Genomic DNA, 20,249 nt, shown 5'->3' on the forward strand with positions numbered 1-20,249 from the left:
TTTTTCTTCTTCCATATTTACTTTTGTCCCATATTTACGTTTGTCCCATATTTACGTTTGTCGCATATTTAGGTTTGTCCTATATTTACGTTTTCCCCATATTTGCGTTTTTCCCATATTTGCGTTTATCCCATATTTGCGTTTTTCCCATATCTGCGTTTTTCCCATATTAGCGTTTTTTCCATATTTGCGTTTTTCCCATTACTCATGAACTCATGCTACCAACAGATTCCTACTTTTAGTCAAATTGTATCCCCAAATTTCTCGTCCCCCACATTTGTGTTTGTCCCATATTTACATTTGTCCCATATTTACGCTTGTTCCATATTTGCATTAGTCCCATATTTGCGTTTTTCCCATATTTGCGTTTTTCCCATATTTCCGTTTTTCCCATATTTGCGTTTTTCCCATATTTGCGTTTTTCCCATATTTGCGTTGTTCCCTTTACTCATAAACCCATGCTACCAACCGATTTCTTCTTTTACACAAATTGTGCCCCCAAATTTTTCTTCACTCATATTTACTTTTGTCCCATATTTACTTTTGTCCCATATTTGCGTTTTTCCCATATTTTCCTTTTGACACATATTTGCATTTTTCCCATTACTCATAAACCCATGCTACCAACCGATTACTTCCTTTACTCAAATTGTGCCCCCAATTTTTCTTCTTCCATATTTACTTTTGTCCGATATTTACGTTTGTCCCATATTTACGATTGTCCCATATTTACATTTGTCCCATATTTACGTTTGTCGTATATTTATGTTTGTCCCAAATTTACATTTTCCCCATATTTGCGTTTTTCCCAAATTTGCGTTTTTCCCATATTTGGGTTTTTCCAATATTTGCGTTTTTCCCATATCTGCGTTTTTCCCATATTAGCGATTTTTCCATATTTGCGTTTTTCCCATTACTCATGAACTCATGCTACCAACAGATTCCTACTTTTAGTCAAATTGTATCCCCAAATTTCTCTTCCCCCACATTTGTGTTTGTCCCATATTTACATTTGTCCCATATTTACGCTTGTCCCATATTTGCATTTGTATCATATTTTCGTTTGTCCCTAGTTTGTGTTTGACACATATTTGCGTTTTTCCCATATTTGCGTTTTTCCCATATTTGCGTTTTTCCCATATTTGCGTTTTTCCAATATTTGTGTTTTTCCCATATTTGCGTTTTTCCCATATTTGCGTCTTTCCCATATTTATATTTGCGTTTTTCCCATATTTGCGTTTTTCCCATATTTGCGTTTTTCCCATATTTGCGTTTTTCCCATATTTGCGTTTTTCCCATATTTGCGTTTTTCCCATATTTGCGTTTTTCCCATATTTGCGTTTTTCCCATATTTGCGTTTTTCCCATATTCGCGTTTTTCCCATATTCGCGTTTTTCCCATATTTGCGTTTTTCCCATATTTGCGTTTGTCACATATTTGCATTTTTCCCATTACTCATAAACCCATGCTACTAACCGATTCCTTCTTTTACTGAAATTGTGATCCCAAAAATTTCTTCTGAGCTATTTACTTTGCTCCGATATTTACGTTTGTCCCATATTTACGATTGTCCCATATTTACATTTGTCCCATATTTACGTTTGTCGTATATTTATGTTTGTCCCAAATTTACATTTTCCCCATATTTGCGTTTTTCCCAAATTTGCGTTTTTCCCATATTTGCGTTTTTCCCATATTTGCGTTTTCCCCATATTTGCGTTTTCCCGATATTTGCGTTTTCCCCATATTTGCGTTTTTCCTATATTTGCGTTTTTCCTATATTTGCGTTTTGTCCATATTTGCGTTTTTCCCATATTTGCGTTTTTCCCATATTTGCGTTTTCCCCATATTTGCGTTTTCCCCATATTTGCGTTTTTCCCATATTTTCGTTTTGTCCATATTTGCGTTTTTCCCATATTTGCCTATTTCCCATATTTGCGTTTTTCCCATATTTGCGTTTTTCTCATATTTGCGTTTTTCCCATATTTGCGTTTTTCGTAATTTGCGTTTTTCCTAATTTGCGTTTTACCCTTATTTGCGTTTTTCCCATATTTGCGTTTTTCCCACATTTGCGTTTTTCCCATAATTGCATTTTCCCCATATTTGCGTTTTTCCCGTTATTGCGTATTTCTTATGTTTGCATTTTTCCCATATTTGCATTTTTCTCATATTTGCGATTTTCCCATATTTGCGTGTTTCCCTTATTTGCGTTTTTCCCTTATTTGCGTTTTTCCCTTATTTGCGTTTTTCCCATATTTGCGTTTTTCCCATATTTGCGTTTTTCCCATATTTGTGTTTTTCCCTTATTTGTGTTTTTCCATATTTGCTTTTTTCCCATATTTGCGTTTTTCCCATATTTGCGTTTTTCCCATATTTGCGTTTTTCCCATATTTGCGTTTTCCCCATATTTGCGTTTTTTACGTATTTGCGTCTTTCCTATATTTCCGTTTTTCCCATATTTGCGTTTTTCCCATATTTGCGTTTTTTCCATATTTGCGTTTTTCCCATATTTGCGTTTTTTCCATATTTACGTTTGTCCCATATTTACGTTTGTCGCATATTTAGGTTTGTCCTATATTTACGTTTTCCCCATATTTGCGTTTTTCACATATTTGCGTTTTTGCCATATTTGCGTTTTTCCCATATTTGCGTTTGTCACATATTTGCATTTTTCCCATTAATCATAAACCCATGCTACTAACCGATTCCTTCTTTTACTGAAATTGTGATCCCAAAAATTTCTTCTCAGTTATTTACTTTGCTCCGATTTTTACGTTTGTCCCATATTTACGATTGTCCCATATTTACATTTGTCCCATATTTACGTTTGTCGTATATTTATGTTTGTCCCAAATTTACATTTTCCCCATATTTGCGTTTTTCCCAAATTTGCGTTTTTCCCATATCTGCGTTTTTCCCATATTAGCGTTTTTTCCATATTTGCGTTTTTCCCATTACTAATGAACTCATGCTACCAACAGATTCCTACTTTTAGTCAAATTGTATCCCCAAATTTCTCTTCCCCCACATTTGTGTTTGTCCCATATTTACATTTGTCCCATATTTACGCTTGTCCCATATTTGCATTTGTATCATATTTTCGTTTGTCCCAAGTTTGTGTTTGACACATATTTGCGTTTTTCCCATATTTGCGTTTTTCCCATATTTGCGTTTTTCCCATATTTGCGTTTTTCCAATATTTGTGTTTTTCCCATATTTGCGTTTTTCCCATATTTGCGTTTTTCTCATATTTGCGTTTTTCCCATATTTGCGTTTTTCCCATATTTGCGTTTTTCCCATATTTGCGTTTTTCCCATATTTGCGTTTTTGCCATATTCGCGTTTTTCCAATATTTGCGTTTTTCCCATATTTACGTTTTTCCCATATTTGCGTTTTTCCCATATTTGCGTTTTTCCCATATTTGCGTTTGTTACATATTTGCATTTTTCCCATTACTCATAAACCCATGCTACTAACCGATTCCTTCTTTTACTGAAATTGTGATCCCAAAAATTTCTTCTCAGTTATTTACTTTGCTCCGATTTTTACGTTTGTCCCATATTTACGATTGTCCCATATTTACATTTGTCCCATATTTACGTTTGTCGTATATTTACGATTGTCCCATATTTACATTTTTCCCATATTTGCGTTTTTCCCATATTTGCGTTTCTCCCATATTTGCGTTTTCCCCATATTTGCGTTTTCCCCATATTTGCGTTTTCCCCTTTTTTCGTTTTCCCCATATTTGCGTTTTCCCCATATTTGCGTTTTTCCCATATTTGCGTTTTTCCCATATTTGCGTTTTTGCCATATTTGCGTTTTTCCTATATTTGCGTTTTTCCCATATTTGCGTTGTTCCCATATTTGCGCTTGTCCCATGTTTGCGGTTTTCCCATATTTGCGGTTTTCCCATATTTGCGTTTGTCCCATATTTGCGGTTTTCCCATATTTGCGGTTTTCCCATATTTGCGTTTTTCCCATATTTGCGTTTTTCCCATATTTGCGGTTTTCCCATATTTGCGTTTTTCCCATATTTGCGTTTTTCCCATATTTGCGTTTTTCTCATATTTGCGTTTTTCCCATTTTTGCGTTTTTCCTAATTTGCGTTTTTCCTAATTTGCGTTTTTCCCATATTTGCGTTTTTCCCTTATTTGCGTTTTTCCCATATTTGCGTTTTTCCCACATTTGCGTTTTTCCCATAATTGCATTTTCCCCATATTTGCGTTTTTCCCGTTTTTGCGTATTTCTTATGTTTGCATTTTTCCATATTTGCATTTTTTTCATATTGGCGATTTTCCCATATTTGCGTGTTTCCCTTATTTGCGTTTTTCCCTTATTTGCGTTTTTCCCATATTTGCGTTTTTCCCATATTTGCGTTTTTCCCATATTTGCGTTTTTCCCATATTTGTGTTTTTCCCTTATTTGTGTTTTTCCATATTTGCTTTTTTCCCATATTTTCGTTTTTCCCATATTTGCGTTTTTCCCATATTTGCGTTTTCCCCATATTTGCGTTTTTTACGTATTTGCGTATTTCCTATATTTCCGTTTTTCCCATATTTGCGTTTTTCCCATATTTCCGTTTTTTTTTCTTTTTTTTTTTTTTTTTTCTTTGTTTTTTTTTTTTTTTTTTTTTTTTTTTTTTTTTTTTTTTTTTTTTTTCTTTTTGTTTTTTTTTTTTTTTTTTTTTTCTTTTTTTTTTTTTTTTTTTTTTTTTTTTTTTTTTTTTTTTTTCTTTTTTTTTTTTTTTTTTTTTTTTTTTTTTTTTTTTTTTTTTTTTTTTTTTTTTTTTTTTTTTTTTTTTTTTTTTTTTTTTTTTTTGTTTTTTTTTTTTTTTTTTTTTTGTTTTTTTTTTTTTTTTTTTTTTTTTTTTTTTTTTTTTTTTTTTTTTTTTTTTTTTTTTTTTTTTTTTTTTTTTTTTTTTTTTTTTTTTTTTTTGTTTTTTTTTTTTTTTTTTTTTTTTTTTTTTTTTTTTTTTTTTTTTTTTTTTTTTTTTGTTTTTTTTTTTTTTTTTTTTTTTTTTTTTTTTTTTTTTTTTTTTTTTTTTTTTTTTTTTTTTTTTTTTTTTTTTTTTTTTTTTTTTTTTTTTTTTTTTTCTTTTTTTTTTTTTTTTTTTTTTTTTTTTTTTAACAGATTCCTGCTTTTAGTCAAATTGTATCCCCAAATTTCTCTTCCCTCACATTTGTGTTTGTCCCATATTTACATTTGTCCCATATTTACGCTTGTCCCATATTTGCATTTGTCCCATATTTGCATTTGTCACATATTTTCGTTTGTCCCAAGTTTGTGTTTGACACATATTAGCGTTTTTCCCATATTTGCGTTTTTCCCATATTTGCGTTTTTCCCTTATTTGTGTTTTTCCCATATTTGCATTGTTCCCATTACTCATAAACCCATGCTACCAACCGATTCCTTCTTTTACACAAATTGTGCCCCCAAATTTTTCTTCACCCATATTTACTTTTGTCCCATATTTACTTTTGACCCATATTTGCGTTTTTCCCATATTTTCCTTTTGACACATATTTGCATTTTTCCCATTACTCATAAACCCATGCTACCAACCGATTACTTCTTTTACTCAAATTGTGCCCCCAATTTTTCTTCTTCCATATTTACTTTTGTCCGATATTTACGTTTGTCCCATATTTACGACTGTCCCATATTTACGACTATCCCATATTTACGTTTGTCCCATATTTACGTTTGTCGCATATTTAGGTTTGTCCTATATTTACGTTTTCCCCATATTTGCGTTTTTCCCATATTTGCGTCCTTGCAATACTTGCGTTTTTCCCATATCTGCGTTTTTCCCATATTAGCGTTTTTTCCATATTTGCGTTTTTCCCATTACTCATGAACTCATGCTACCAACAGATTCCTACTTTTAGTCAAATTGTATCCCCAAATTTCTCTTCCCCCACATTTGTGTTTGTCCCATATTTACATTTGTTCCATATTTACGCTTGTCCCATATTTGCATTTGTCCCATATTTTCGTTTGTCCCTAGTTTGTGTTTGACACATATTTGCGTTTTTCTCATATTTGCGTTTTTCCCATATTTGCGTTTTTCCCATTACTCATAAACCCATGCTACCAACCGATTCCTTCTTTTACACAAATTGTGCCCCCAAATTTTTCTTCACCCATATTTACTTTTGTCCCATATTTACGTTTTTCCCATATTTACGTTTGTCCCATATTTGCGTTGGTCCCATATTTGCGTTTCCCCAAATTTGAGTTTTTCCCATAATTGCGTTTTCCCCATATTTGAGTTTTTCCCATATTTGCGCTTCTCCATATTTGCGTTTTCCCATATTTGCGTTTATCCCATATTTGCGTTTATCCCATATTTGCGTTTTTCCCATATTTGCGTTTTTGCCATATTTGCGTTTTTGCCATATTTGCGTTTTTGCCATATTTGCGTTTGTGCCATATTTGCGTTTTTGCCATATTTGCGTTTTTGCCATATTTGCGTTTTTGCCATATTTGCGTTTTTGCCATATTTGCGTTTTTGCCATATTTGCGTTTTTGCCATATTTGCATTTCTCCCATATTTGCGTTTTTCCCATATTTGCGTTTTCCCCATATTTACGTTTTTCCCAAATTTGCGTTTTTCCCATTACTCATAAACCCATGCTACCAACCGATTCCTTCTTTTACTCAAATTGTGCCCCCATATTTACGTTTGTCGCAAATGGGTAAATTTGGGACAAACGTAAATATGGGACAAAAATAAATATGGGAGAAGAAAAATTTGGGGGCACAGTTTGAGTAAAAGAAGGAATCGGTTGGTAGCATGGGTTTATGAGTAATGGGAAAAACGCAAATATGCCACAAACGCAAATATGGGAAAAACGCAAATGTGAGAAAAACGCAAATATGGAAAAACGCAAATATGGGAAAAACGCAAATATGGGAAAAATTAAAATAAAAAAACGCAAATATGGGGAAAACGCAGATATGGGATAAACGCAAATATGGGAAAAACGAAAATATGGGAAAAACGCAAATATGGGAAAAACGCAAATATGGGAAAAACGCAAATATGGGAAAAACGCAAATATGGGGAAAAACGCAAATATGGGGAAAAACGCAAATATAGGAAAAACGCAAATATGGGAAAAACGCAAATATGGGAAAAACTCAAATATGGGAAAAACTCAAATATGGGAAAAACACAAATATGGGAAAAACAAAATATGGGAAAAACGCAAATATGGGAAAAACAAAATATGGGAAAAACAAAATATGGGAAAAACAAAATATGGGAAAACGCAAATATGGGAAAAACGCAAATATGGGACAAACGTAAATATGGGACAAAAGTAAATATGGGAGAAGAAAAATTTGGGGGCACAATTTGAGTAAGAGAAGGAATCGGTTGATAACATGGGTTTATGAGTAATGGGAAAAACGCAAATATGGTACAAACGCAGATATGGGACAAACGCAGATATGGGACAAACGCAGATATGGGACAAACGCAAATATGGGAGAAATGCAAATATTGGAAAAAAGCAAATATGGGAAAAACACAAATATGGGAAAAACGCAAATATGGGAAAAACACAAATATGGGAAAAACGCAATTATGGGAAAAACGCAAATATATGATAAACGCAAATATGGGATAAACGCAAATATGGGAAAAACGCAAATATGGCAAAAACGCAAACATGCGAAAAACGCGAATATGGGAAAAACGCAAATATGTGAAAAACGCAAATATGGGAAAAACGCAAATATGCAAAAACGCAAATATGGGAAAAACAGAAATATGGGAATTTCACAAATATGGGAAAAACGCAAAGATGCATCAAAAACAAATTTCGGACAATCGCAAATATGGGACAATCGCAAATATGGGACAATCGCAAATATGGGACAAACGCAAATATGGGACAAACGTAAATATGGGACAAACGTAAATATGGGACAAATGCAAATGTGGGAGAAGAGAAATTTGGGGATACAATTTGACTAGAATAAGGAATCTGTTGGTGGCATGGGTTCATGAGTAATGGGAAAAACACAAATATGGGAGAAACAGAAATATGGGAAAAACGCAAATATGGGAAAAACGCAAATATGGGGAAAAACCCAAATATGGGAAAAACGCAAATATGGGAAAAAGGCAAATATGGGGAAAACATAAATATGCGACAAACGTAAATATGGGACAAACGTAAATATGGGACAGTCGTAAATATGGGACAAATGTAAATATGGGACAAAAGTAAATATGGGAGAAGAAAAATTTGGGGGCACAATTTCAGTAAATGAAGGAATCGGTTGAGAGCATGGGTTTATGAGTAATGGGAAAAACGCAAATGTGTGACAAACGCAAATATGGGAAAAACGCAAATATGGGAAAAACGCAAATATGGGAAAAACGCAAATATGGGAAAATCGCAAATATGGACAAAACGCAAATATGGGAAAAACGCAAATATGGGAGAAACGGAAATATGGGAAAAACGCATATATGGGAAAAAATCAAATATGGGAAAAATGCAAATATGGGACAAACGTAAATATGGGACAATCGTAAATATGGGACAATCGTAAATTAGGCACAATCGCAAATATGGGACAATCGTTAATATGGGACGAACGTAAATATGGGACAAAAGTAAATATGGGACAAAAGTAAATATGGGAGAAGAAAAATTTGGGGGCACAATTAGAGTAAAAGAAGAAATTAGTTGATAGTATGGTTTTATGAGTAATGGGAAAAACGCAAATATGGGACAAACACAGATATGGGACAAACGCAAGTATGGGAAAAATGCAAATATGGGAAAAACGCAAATATGGGAAAAACGCAAATATGGGAAAAACGCAAATATGGGAAAAACGCAAATATGGGGAAAACGCAAATATGGGGAAAACGTAAATATGGGACAAACGTAAATATGAGACAAAAGTAAATATGGGAGAAGAAAAATTTGGGGGCACAATTTGAGTAAAAGAAGGAATCGGTTGATAGCACGGGTTAATGAGTAATGGGAAAAACGCAAATATGGGACAAACGCAAATATGGGACAAACGCAAATTTGGGACAAACGCAGATATGGGGCAAACGCAAATATGGGAAAAACTCAAATATGGGAAAAACTCAAATATGGGAAAAACGCAAATATGGGAAAAACGCAAATATGGGAAAAACGCAAATATGGGATAAACGCAATATGGGAAAAACTCAAATATAGGAGAAACGCAAACATGGGTAAAACGCAAATATGGGAAAAACGCAAATATGGGAAAAACGGAAATATGGGAAAAACGGAAATATGGGAAAAACGCAAATATGGGAAAAACGCAAATATGGGAAAAACGCAAATATGGGAAAAACGCAAATATGGCAAAAACGCAAATATGGCAAATACGCAAATATGGGAAAAACGCAAATATGGGACAAACGTAAATATGCGACAAACGTAAATATGGGACAATCATAATATGGGACAATCATAATATGGGACAAACGTAAATATGGGACAAAAGTAAATATGGGAGAAGAAAAATTTGGGTGCACAATTTGAGTAAAAGAAGGAATCGGTTGATAGCACGGGTTTATGAGTAATGGGACAAACGCAGATATGGGACAAACTCAGATATGGGGCAAACGCTAATATGGGAAAAATGCAAATATGGGAAAAACGCAAATATGGGAAAAACGCATATATGGGAAAAAATCAAATATGGGAAAAATGCAAATATGGGACAAACGTAAATATGGGACAATCGTAAATATGGGACAATCGTAAATTAGGCACAATCGCAAATATGGGACAATCGTTAATATGGGACGAACGTAAATATGGGACAAAAGTAAATATGGGACAAAAGTAAATATGGGAGAAGAAAAATTTGGGGGCACAATTTGAGTAAAAGAAGGAATTAGTTGATAGTATGGGTTTATGAGTAGTGGGAAAAACGCAAATATGGGACAAACACAGAATTGGGACAAACGCAAGTATGGGAAAAATGCAAATATGGGAAAAACGCAAATATGGGAAAAACGCAAATATGGGAAAAACGCAAATATGGGAAAAACGCAAATATGGGGAAAACGTAAATATGGGACAATCGTAAATATGGGACAAACGTAAATATGAGACAAAAGTAAATATGGGAGAAGAAAAATTTGGGGGCACAATTTGAGTAAAAGAAGGAATCGGTTGATAGCACGGGTTTATGAGTAATGGGAAAAACGCAAATATGGGACAAACGCAAATATGGGACAAACGCAAATTTGGGACAAACGCAGATAAGGGACAACCGCAAATATGGGACAAACGCAAATATGGGAAAAATGCAACTATGGGAAAAACTCTAATATGGGAAAAACTCAAATATGGGAAAAACGCAAATATGGGAAAAACGCAAATATGGGAAAAACGCAAATATGGGAAAAACGCAAATATGGGAAAAACGCAATATGGGAAAAACTCAAATATAGGAGAAACGCAAACATGGGAAAACGCAAATATGGGAAAAACGCAAATATGGGAAAAACGCCAATATGGGAAAAACGGAAATATGGGAAAAACGGAAATATGGGAAAAACGGAAATATGGGAAAAACGGAAATATGGGAAAAACGCAAATATGAAAAAAACGCAAATATGGGAAAAACGCAAATATGGCAAATACGCAAATATGGCAAATACGCAAATATGCGACAAACGCAAATATGCGACAAACGTAAATATGGGACAATCATAATATGGGACAAACGTAAATATGGGACAAAAGTAAATATGGGAGAAGAAAAATTTGGGTGCACAATTTGAGTAAAAGAAGGAATCGGTTGATAGCACGGGTTTATGAGTAATGGGACAAACGCAGATATGGGACAAACTCAGATATGGGGCAAACGCTAATATGGGAAAAATGCAAATATGGGAAAAACGCAAATATCGGAAAAACGCAAATAGGGGAAAAACGCAAGTATGGGAAAAACGCAAATATGGGATAAACGCAATATTGGAAAAACTCAAATATGGGAAAAACGCAAATATAAGAAAATCGCAAATATGCGTAAAACGCAAATATGGGAAAAACGCAAATATGGGAAAAACGCAAATATGGGAAAAACGCACATGTGGGAAAAACGCAAATATGGGACAAACATAAATTTGGGACAAACGTAAATATGGGACAATTGTAAATATGGGACAATCGTAAATATGGGACAAAGGTAAATATGGGGCAAAAATAAATATGGGAAAAACACAAATATGCGTCAAACACAAATTTGGGACAAACACAAATTTGGGACAAACGCAAATATGGGAAAACCGCAAATATGGGAAAAACGCAAATATGGGATAAACGCAAATATGGGAAAAACGCAAATATGGGAAAAACGCAAATATGGGAAAAACGCAAATATGGGAAAAACGCAAATATGGGAAAATCGCAATCATGGGAAAAACGAAAATATGGGAAAAACGTAAATATGGGATAAACGCAAATGTGGGAAAACCGCAAATATGGAAAAAACGCAAATATGGGATAAATGCAAATATGGGAAAAACGCAAATATGGGAAAAACGCAAATATGGGAAAAACGCATATTTGGGAAAAACACAAATATGGGGAAAACGCAAATTTGGGACAAACACAAATTTGGGACAAACGCAAATCTGGGACAAACGCAAATATGAGACAAACGTAAATATGGGACAAACGTAAATATGGGACAAATGCAAATGTGGGAGATGAGAAATTTGGTGATACAATTTGACTAAAAGTAGGAATTTGTTGGTAGCATGGTTTCATGAGTAATGGGAAAAACGCAAATATGGGGAAACGCAAATATGGGAAAAACGCAAATATGGGAAAAACGCAAATATGGGAAAAACGCAAATATGGTACAAATGTATATATGGGACAAACGTAAATATGGGACAGTCGTAACTATGGGACAAACGTAAATATGGGACAAAAGTAAATATGAGAGAAGAATAATTTGGGGGCACAATTTGAGTAAAAGAAGGAATCCGTTGGTAGCATGGGTTTATGAGTAATGGGAAAAACGCAAATATGAGACAAACGCAAATATGGGAAAAACGCAAATATGGGAAAAACGCAAATATGGGAAAAACGCAAATATGGGAAAAACGCAAATATGGGAAAAACGCAAATATGGGAAAAACGCAAATATGGGAAAAATGCAAATATGGGAAAAACGAAATAAGGGAAAAACGTAAATATGGGACAATCGTAAATATGGGACAAAAGTAAATATGGGAGAAGAAAAATTTTGGGGCACAATATGAGTAAAAGAAGGAATCGGTTGGTAGCATGGGTTTATGAGTAATGGGAAAAACGCAAATATGGGACAAACGCACATGTGGGACAAACGCAGATATGGGACAAACGCAAATATGGGAAAAATGCAAATGTGGAAAAAAAGGCAAAAATGCGAAAAACGCAAATAAGGGAAAAACGCAAATATGGGAAAATCGCAATCATGGGAAAAACGAAAATATGGGAAAAACGTAAATGTGGGATAAACGCAAATGTGGGAAAACCGCAAATATGGAAAAAACGCAAATATGGGAAAAACGCAAATATGGGAAAAACGCAAATATGGGAAAATCGCAAATTTGGGAAAAACGCAAATATGGGAAAAACGCAAATATGGGAAAAATACAATTATGGGACAAATGTAAATATGGGACAAACATAAATATGGGACAGTCGTAAATATGGGACAAAAGTAAATATGTGAGAAGAATAATTTGGGGGCACAATTTGAGCAAAAGATGGAATCCGTTGGTAGCATGGGTTTATGAGTAATGGGAAAAACGCAAATATGAGACAAACGCAAATATGGGAAAAACGCAAATATGGGAAAAACGCAAATATGGGAAAAACGCAAATATGGGAAAAACGGAAATATGGGAAACAAGCAAATATGGGAAAAACGCAAATATGGGAAAAACACAACCATGGGAAAAACGCAAATATGGGAAAAACGCAAATATGGGAAAAACGCAAATATGGGAAAAACGCAAATATGGGAAAAACGCAAATATGGGAAAAACGCAAATATGGGAAAAACGCAAATATGGGAAAATCGCAAATTTGGGAAAAACGCAAATATGGGACAATCGTAAATATGGGACAATCGTAAATATGGGACAAACGTAAATATGGGTCAAAAGTAAATATGGGACAAAAGTAAATATGGGGGAAGAAAAATTTGAGGGCACAATTTGAGTAAAAGAAGGAATCGTTTGGTACCATGGGTTTATGAGTAATGGGAAAAACGCAAATATGGGACAAACGCAGATTCGGGACAAACGCAGGTATGGGACAAACGCAAATATGGGGAAAATGCAAATATGGGAAAAATGCAAATATGGGAAAAACGCAAATACGAGAAAAACGCAATAATGGGAAAAACGCAAATATGGGATAAACGCAAATGTGGGAAAAACACAAATATGGGAAAAACGCAAATATGGGAAAAACGCAAATATGGGAAAAATGCAAATATGGGAAAAACGCAAATATGGGAAAAACGCAAATATGGGCAATCGTAAATATGAGACAATCGTAAATATGGGACAAACGTAAATAGGGGACAAACGTAAATAGGGGACAATCGTAAATAGGGGAGAGTCGTATATATGGGACAATCGTAAATATAGGAGAAACGTAAAGATGGGACAATAGTAAATATGGGACAAAAGTAAATATGGGAGAAGAAAAATTTGGGGGCACAATTTGAGTAAAAGAAGGAATCGGTTGGTAGCATGGGTTATGAGTAATGGGAAAAACGCAAATATGTGACAAACGCAAATAAGGCACAAACGCAGATGTGGGAAATACGCAAATATGGGAAACACGCAAATATGGAAAAACGCAAATATGAGATAAACGCAAATATGGGAAAAACGCAAATATGGGACAAACGTAAATATGGGACAAACGTAAATATGGGAAAAACGCAAATATGGGAAAAAAGCAAATATGGGAAAAAAGGAAATATGGGAAAAAAGCAAATATGGGAAAAAAGCAAATATGGGAAAAACACAAATATGGGACAAACGTAAATATGGACAAACGTAAATATGGGACAAACGTAAATATGGGACAAACGTAAATATGGGACAATCGTAAATATGGGACAATTGTAAATATGGGACAATCGTAAATATGGGACAAAAGTAAACATGGGACAAAAGTAAATATGGGAGAGGAAAAATGTGGGGGACTCAATTTGAGTAAAAGAAGGAATCGGTTGGTAGCATGGGTTTATGAGTAATGGGAAAAACGCAAATATGGGACCAACGCAGATATGGGAAAATCACAAATATGGGACAAACGAAAACATGGGACAAACGTAAATATGCGACAAATGTAAATATGTGACAAACGTAAATATGGGACAAAAGTAAATATGGGAGAAGAAAAATTTGGTTGCACAATTTGGGTAAAAGAAGGAATCGGTTGGTAGCATGGGTTTATGAGTAATTGGAAAAACACAAATATGGGAAAAACGCAAATTTGGGAAGAATGTAAATATGGAAAAACCGCAAATATTGGAAAAACGCAAATATGGGAAAAACGCAAATATGGGCAGAACGCAAATATGGGGAAAACGCAAATATGGGAAAAACGCAAATATGGGAAACACGCAAATATGGGAAAAACGCAAATATGGGAAAAACGCAAATATGGGAAAAACGCAAATATGGGATAAACGCAAATATGGGATACACGCAAATATGGGAAAACCGCAAATATAGGAAAACCGCAAATATGGGAAAACGCTAATTTGGGAAAATCGCAAACATGGGAAAGACGCAAGTATGGGAAAAACGCAAATATGGGAAAAACGCAAATATGGGGAAAATGCAAATATGGGAAAAACGCATATATGGAAAAAACGCAAATACGGGAAAAACGCAAATATGTGTCAAACACAAATTTGGGACAATTGCAAATATGGGACAAACTCAAATCTGGGACAAACGCAAATATGGGACAAACGTAAATATGGGACAAATGTAAATATGGGAGAAATGCAAATGTGGGTGAAGAGAAATTTGTGGATGCAATTTGACTAAACGTAGGAATCTGGTGGTAGCATGAGTTCATGAGTAATGGGAAAAACGCAAATATGGGAAAAACGCAAATATTGGAAAAACGCAAATATGGGAAAAACGCAAATATGGGAAAAACGCAAATATGGGAAAAAAGGCAAAAATGCGAAAAACGCAAATAAGAGAAAAACGCAAATATGGGTAAAACGCAAATATGGGAAAAACCCAAATATGGGAGAAACGCAAATATGGGAAAAACGCAAATATGGGAGATACGCAAATATGGGAGAAACGCAAATATGGGAAAAACGCAAATATGGGAAGAACGCAAATATGGGAAGAACGCAAAAATGGGAAAAACACAAATATGGTGAAAACGCAGATATGGGACAAACAGAAATATGGGAAAGACGCAAATATGGGAAAAAAGTAAATATGGGAAAAGCGCAAATATGGGAAATCGCAAATATGGGAAAAACGCAAATATGGGAAAAAAGCAAATATGGGAATAACGCAAATATTGGACAATCGTAAATATGGGACAAGCGTAAATATGGGACAATCGTAAATATGGGACAATCGTAAATATGGGACAAAAGTAAATATGGGAGAAGAAAAATTTGGGGGCACAATTTGAGTAAAAGAAGGAATCCGTTGGTAGCATGGGTTTATGAGTAATGGGAAAAACGCAAATATGAGACAAACGCAAATATGGGAAAAACGCAAATATGGGAAAAACGCAAATAAGGGAAAAACGCAAATATGGGAAAAACGCAAATATGGGAAGAACGGAAATATGGGAAACATGCAAATATGGGAAAAACGCAAATATGGGAAAAACACAAACATGGGAAAAACGCAAATATGGGAAAAACGCAAATATGGGAAAAACGCAAATATGGGAAAAACGCAAATATGGGAAAAACAGAAATATGGGAAAAACACAAATATGGGAAAAACGCAAATATGGGAAAAACGCAAATATGGGAAAAACGCAAATATGGGAAAAACGCAAATATGGGAAAAACGCAAATATGGGAAAAACGCAAATATGGGAAAATCGCAAATTTGGGAAAAACGCAAATATGGGAAAAACGCAAATATGGGAAAAACGCAAATATGCGAAAAACGCAAATATGAGCAATCGTAAATATGAGACAATCGTAAATATGGGACAAATGTAAATAGGGGACAATCGTAAATAGGGGAGAATCGTATGAATGGGACAATCGTAAATATAGGAGAAACGTAAAGATGGGACAATACTAAATATGGGACAAAAGTAAATATGGGAGAAGAAAAATTTGGGGGCACAATTTGAGTAAAAGAAGGAATCGGTTGGTAGCATGGGTTATGAGTAATGGGAAAAACGCAAATATGTGACAAACGCAAATATGGCACAAACGCAGATGTGGGAAATACGCAAATATGGGAAACACGCAAATGTGGAAAAACGCAAGTATGAGATAAACGCAAATATGGGAAAAACGCAAATATGGGTCAAACGCAAATATGGGACAAACGTAAATATGGGACAAACGTAAATATGGGAAAAACGCAAATATGGGAAAAAAGCAAATATGGGAAAAAAGCAAATATGGGAAAAAAGAATATATGGGAAAAAAGCAAATATGGGAAAAACGCAAATATCGGACAAACGTAAATATGGACAAACATAAATTTGGGACAATCGTAAATATGGGACCATCGTAAATATGGGACAATTGTAAATATGGGACAATCGTAAATATGGGACAAAAGCAGACATGGGACAAAAGTAAATATGGGAGAGGAAAAATGTGGGGAACTCAATTTGAGTAAAAGAAGGAATCGGTTGGTAGCATGGGTTTATGATTAATGGGAAAAACGCAAATATGGGACCAACGCAGATATGGGAAAAACACAAATATGGTACAAACGAAAATATGGGACAAACGTAAATATGCGACAAATGTAAATATGGGACAAACGTAAATATGGGACAAAAGTAAATATGGGAGAAGAAAAATTTGGTTGCACAATTAGGGTAAAAGAAGGAATCGGTTGGTAGCATGGGTTTATGAGTAATTAGAAAAACGCAAATATGGGAAAAACGCAAATATGGGAAAAACGCTAATATGGAAAAACCGCAAATATGGGAAAAACGCAAACATGGGAAAAACGCAAATATGGGCAGAACGCAAATATGGGAAAAACGCAAATATGGGAAAAACGCAAATATGGGAAAAACGCAAATATGGGAAACACGCAAATATGGGAAACACGCAAATATGGGAAAACGCTAATTTGGGAAAATCGCAAACATGGGAAAGACGCAAATATGGGAAAAACGCTAATATGGGAAAAACGCAAATATGGGAAAAATGCAAATATGGGAAAAACGCATATATGGGAAAAACGCAAATACGGGAAAAACGCAAATATGTGTCAAACACAAATTTGGGACAATTGCAAATATGGGACAAACTCAAATCTGGGACAAGCACAAATATGGGACAAACGTAAATATGGGACAAACGTAAATATGGGACAAATGAAAATGTGGGAGTAAAGAAATTTGTGGATACAATTGGACTAAACGTAGGAATCTGTTGGTAGCATGAGTTCATGAGTAATTCCAAAAACTCAAATGTGGGAGAAACGCAAATATGGGAAAAACGCAAATATGGGAAAAACGCAAATATGGGATAAACGCAAATATGGGAAAAACGCAATTATGGGAAGAACGCAAATATGGGAGAAACGCAAATATGGGAAAAACGCAAATATGGGAAGAACGCAAATATGGGAAGAACGCAAAAATGGGAAAAACACAAATATGGTGAAAACGCAGATATGGGACAAACAGAAATATGGGAAAGACGCAAATATGGGAAAAAAGTAAATATGGGAAAAGCGCAAATATGGGAAATCGCAAATATGGGAAAAACGCAAATATGGGAAAAAAGCAAATATGGGAATAACGCAAATATTGGACAATCGTAAATATGGGACAAGCGTAAATATGGGACAATCGTAAATATGGGACAATCGTAAATATGGGACAAAAGTAAATATGGGAGAAGAAAAATTTGGGGGCACAATTTGAGTAAAAGAAGGAATCCGTTGGTAGCATGGGTTTATGAGTAATGGGAAAAACGCAAATATGAGACAAACGCAAATATGGGAAAAACGCAAATATGGGAAAAACGCAAATAAGGGAAAAACGCAAATATGGGAAAAACGCAAATATGGGAAGAACGGAAATATGGGAAACATGCAAATATGGGAAAAACGCAAATATGGGAAAAACACAAACATGGGAAAAACGCAAATATGGGAAAAACGCAAATATGGGAAAAACGCAAATATGGGAAAAACGCAAATATGGGAAAAACAGAAATATGGGAAAAACACAAATATGGGAAAAACGCAAATATGGGAAAAACGCAAATATGGGAAAAACGCAAATATGGGAAAAACGCAAATATGGGAAAAACGCAAATATGGGAAAAACGCAAATATGGGAAAATCGCAAATTTGGGAAAAACGCAAATATGGGAAAAACGCAAATATGCGAAAAACGCAAATATGAGCAATCGTAAATATGAGACAATCGTAAATATGGGACAAATGTAAATAGGGGACAATCGTAAATAGGGGAGAATCGTATGAATGGGACAATCGTAAATATAGGAGAAACGTAAAGATGGGACAATACTAAATATGGGACAAAAGTAAATATGGGAGAAGAAAAATTTGGGGGCACAATTTGAGTAAAAGAAGGAATCGGTTGGTAGCATGGGTTATGAGTAATGGGAAAAACGCAAATATGTGACAAACGCAAATATGGCACAAACGCAGATGTGGGAAATACGCAAATATGGGAAACACGCAAATGTGGAAAAACGCAAGTATGAGATAAACGCAAATATGGGAAAAACGCAAATATGGGTCAAACGCAAATATGGGACAAACGTAAATATGGGACAAACGTAAATATGGGAAAAACGCAAATATGGGAAAAAAGCAAATATGGGAAAAAAGCAAATATGGGAAAAAAGAATATATGGGAAAAAAGCAAATATGGGAAAAACGCAAATATCGGACAAACGTAAATATGGACAAACATAAATTTGGGACAATCGTAAATATGGGACCATCGTAAATATGGGACAATTGTAAATATGGGACAATCGTAAATATGGGACAAAAGCAGACATGGGACAAAAGTAAATATGGGAGAGGAAAAATGTGGGGAACTCAATTTGAGTAAAAGAAGGAATCGGTTGGTAGCATGGGTTTATGATTAATGGGAAAAACGCAAATATGGGACCAACGCAGATATGGGAAAAACACAAATATGGTACAAACGAAAATATGGGACAAACGTAAATATGCGACAAATGTAAATATGGGACAAACGTAAATATGGGACAAAAGTAAATATGGGAGAAGAAAAATTTGGTTGCACAATTAGGGTAAAAGAAGGAATCGGTTGGTAGCATGGGTTTATGAGTAATTAGAAAAACGCAAATATGGGAAAAACGCAAATATGGGAAAAACGCTAATATGGAAAAACCGCAAATATGGGAAAAACGCAAATATGGGAAAAACGCAAATATGGGCAGAACGCAAATATGGGAAAAACGCAAATATGGGAAAAACGCAAATATGGGAAAAACGCAAATATGGGAAACACGCAAATATGGGAAACACGCAAATATGGGAAAACGCTAATTTGGGAAAATCGCAAACATGGGAAAGACGCAAATATGGGAAAAACGCTAATATGGGAAAAACGCAAATATGGGAAAAATGCAAATATGGGAAAAACGCATATATGGGAAAAACGCAAATACGGGAAAAACGCAAATATGTGTCAAACACAAATTTGGGACAATTGCAAATATGGGACAAACTCAAATCTGGGACAAGCACAAATATGGGACAAACGTAAATACGGGACAAACGTAAATATGGGACAAATGAAAATGTGGGAGTAAAGAAATTTGTGGATACAATTGGACTAAACGTAGGAATCTGTTGGTAGCATGAGTTCATGAGTAATTCCAAAAACTCAAATGTGGGAGAAACGCAAATATGGGATAAACGCAAATATGGGATAAACGCAAATATGGGATAAACGCAAATATGGGAAAAACGCAAATATGGGACAAACGTAAAAATGGGACAAA

The 20,249-nt window shown here is 34.7% G+C and overlaps 2 protein-coding genes across 2 annotated transcripts; one reads left to right on the plus strand and one right to left on the minus strand.

Moving 5' to 3' along the window:
- Positions 1-3,613: 3,613 nt before the first annotated feature.
- Positions 3,614-4,069, minus strand: LOC124553461. Its single transcript, XM_047127320.1, has one exon. It carries the CDS (start codon positions 4,067-4,069, stop codon positions 3,614-3,616), a length of 456 nt encoding a protein of 151 aa, XP_046983276.1.
- Positions 4,070-6,982: 2,913 nt separating this feature from the next.
- LOC124553462 lies at positions 6,983-7,639 on the plus strand. The gene is made up of 2 exons (XM_047127321.1): positions 6,983-7,330; positions 7,442-7,639. The coding sequence occupies exons 1-2, from the start codon at positions 6,983-6,985 to the stop codon at positions 7,637-7,639; spliced, it is 546 nt and encodes a 181-aa protein (XP_046983277.1).
- Positions 7,640-20,249: the final 12,610 nt, after the last annotated feature.

The sequence above is a fragment of the Schistocerca americana genome, chromosome 11 (genome assembly GCF_021461395.2).
Source record: "Schistocerca americana isolate TAMUIC-IGC-003095 chromosome 11, iqSchAmer2.1, whole genome shotgun sequence".
NCBI classification, from domain to species: domain Eukaryota; kingdom Metazoa; phylum Arthropoda; class Insecta; order Orthoptera; family Acrididae; genus Schistocerca; species Schistocerca americana.

Excerpts from the sequence above, each read along its gene's own strand:
- LOC124553462 (XM_047127321.1), top strand. The coding sequence starts at position 6,983 with ATGGGAAAAACGAAAATATGGGAAAAACGCAAATATGGGAAAAACGCA. Across the intron at positions 7,331-7,441 it reads AACGTAAATATGGGACAAAA|ATATGGGACAAACGCAGATA; the intron begins GTAAATATGGGA and ends GTACAAACGCAG.
- LOC124553461 (XM_047127320.1), bottom strand. The coding sequence starts at position 4,069 with ATGAGAAAAACGCAAATATGGGAAAAACGCAAATATGGGAAAAACGCA.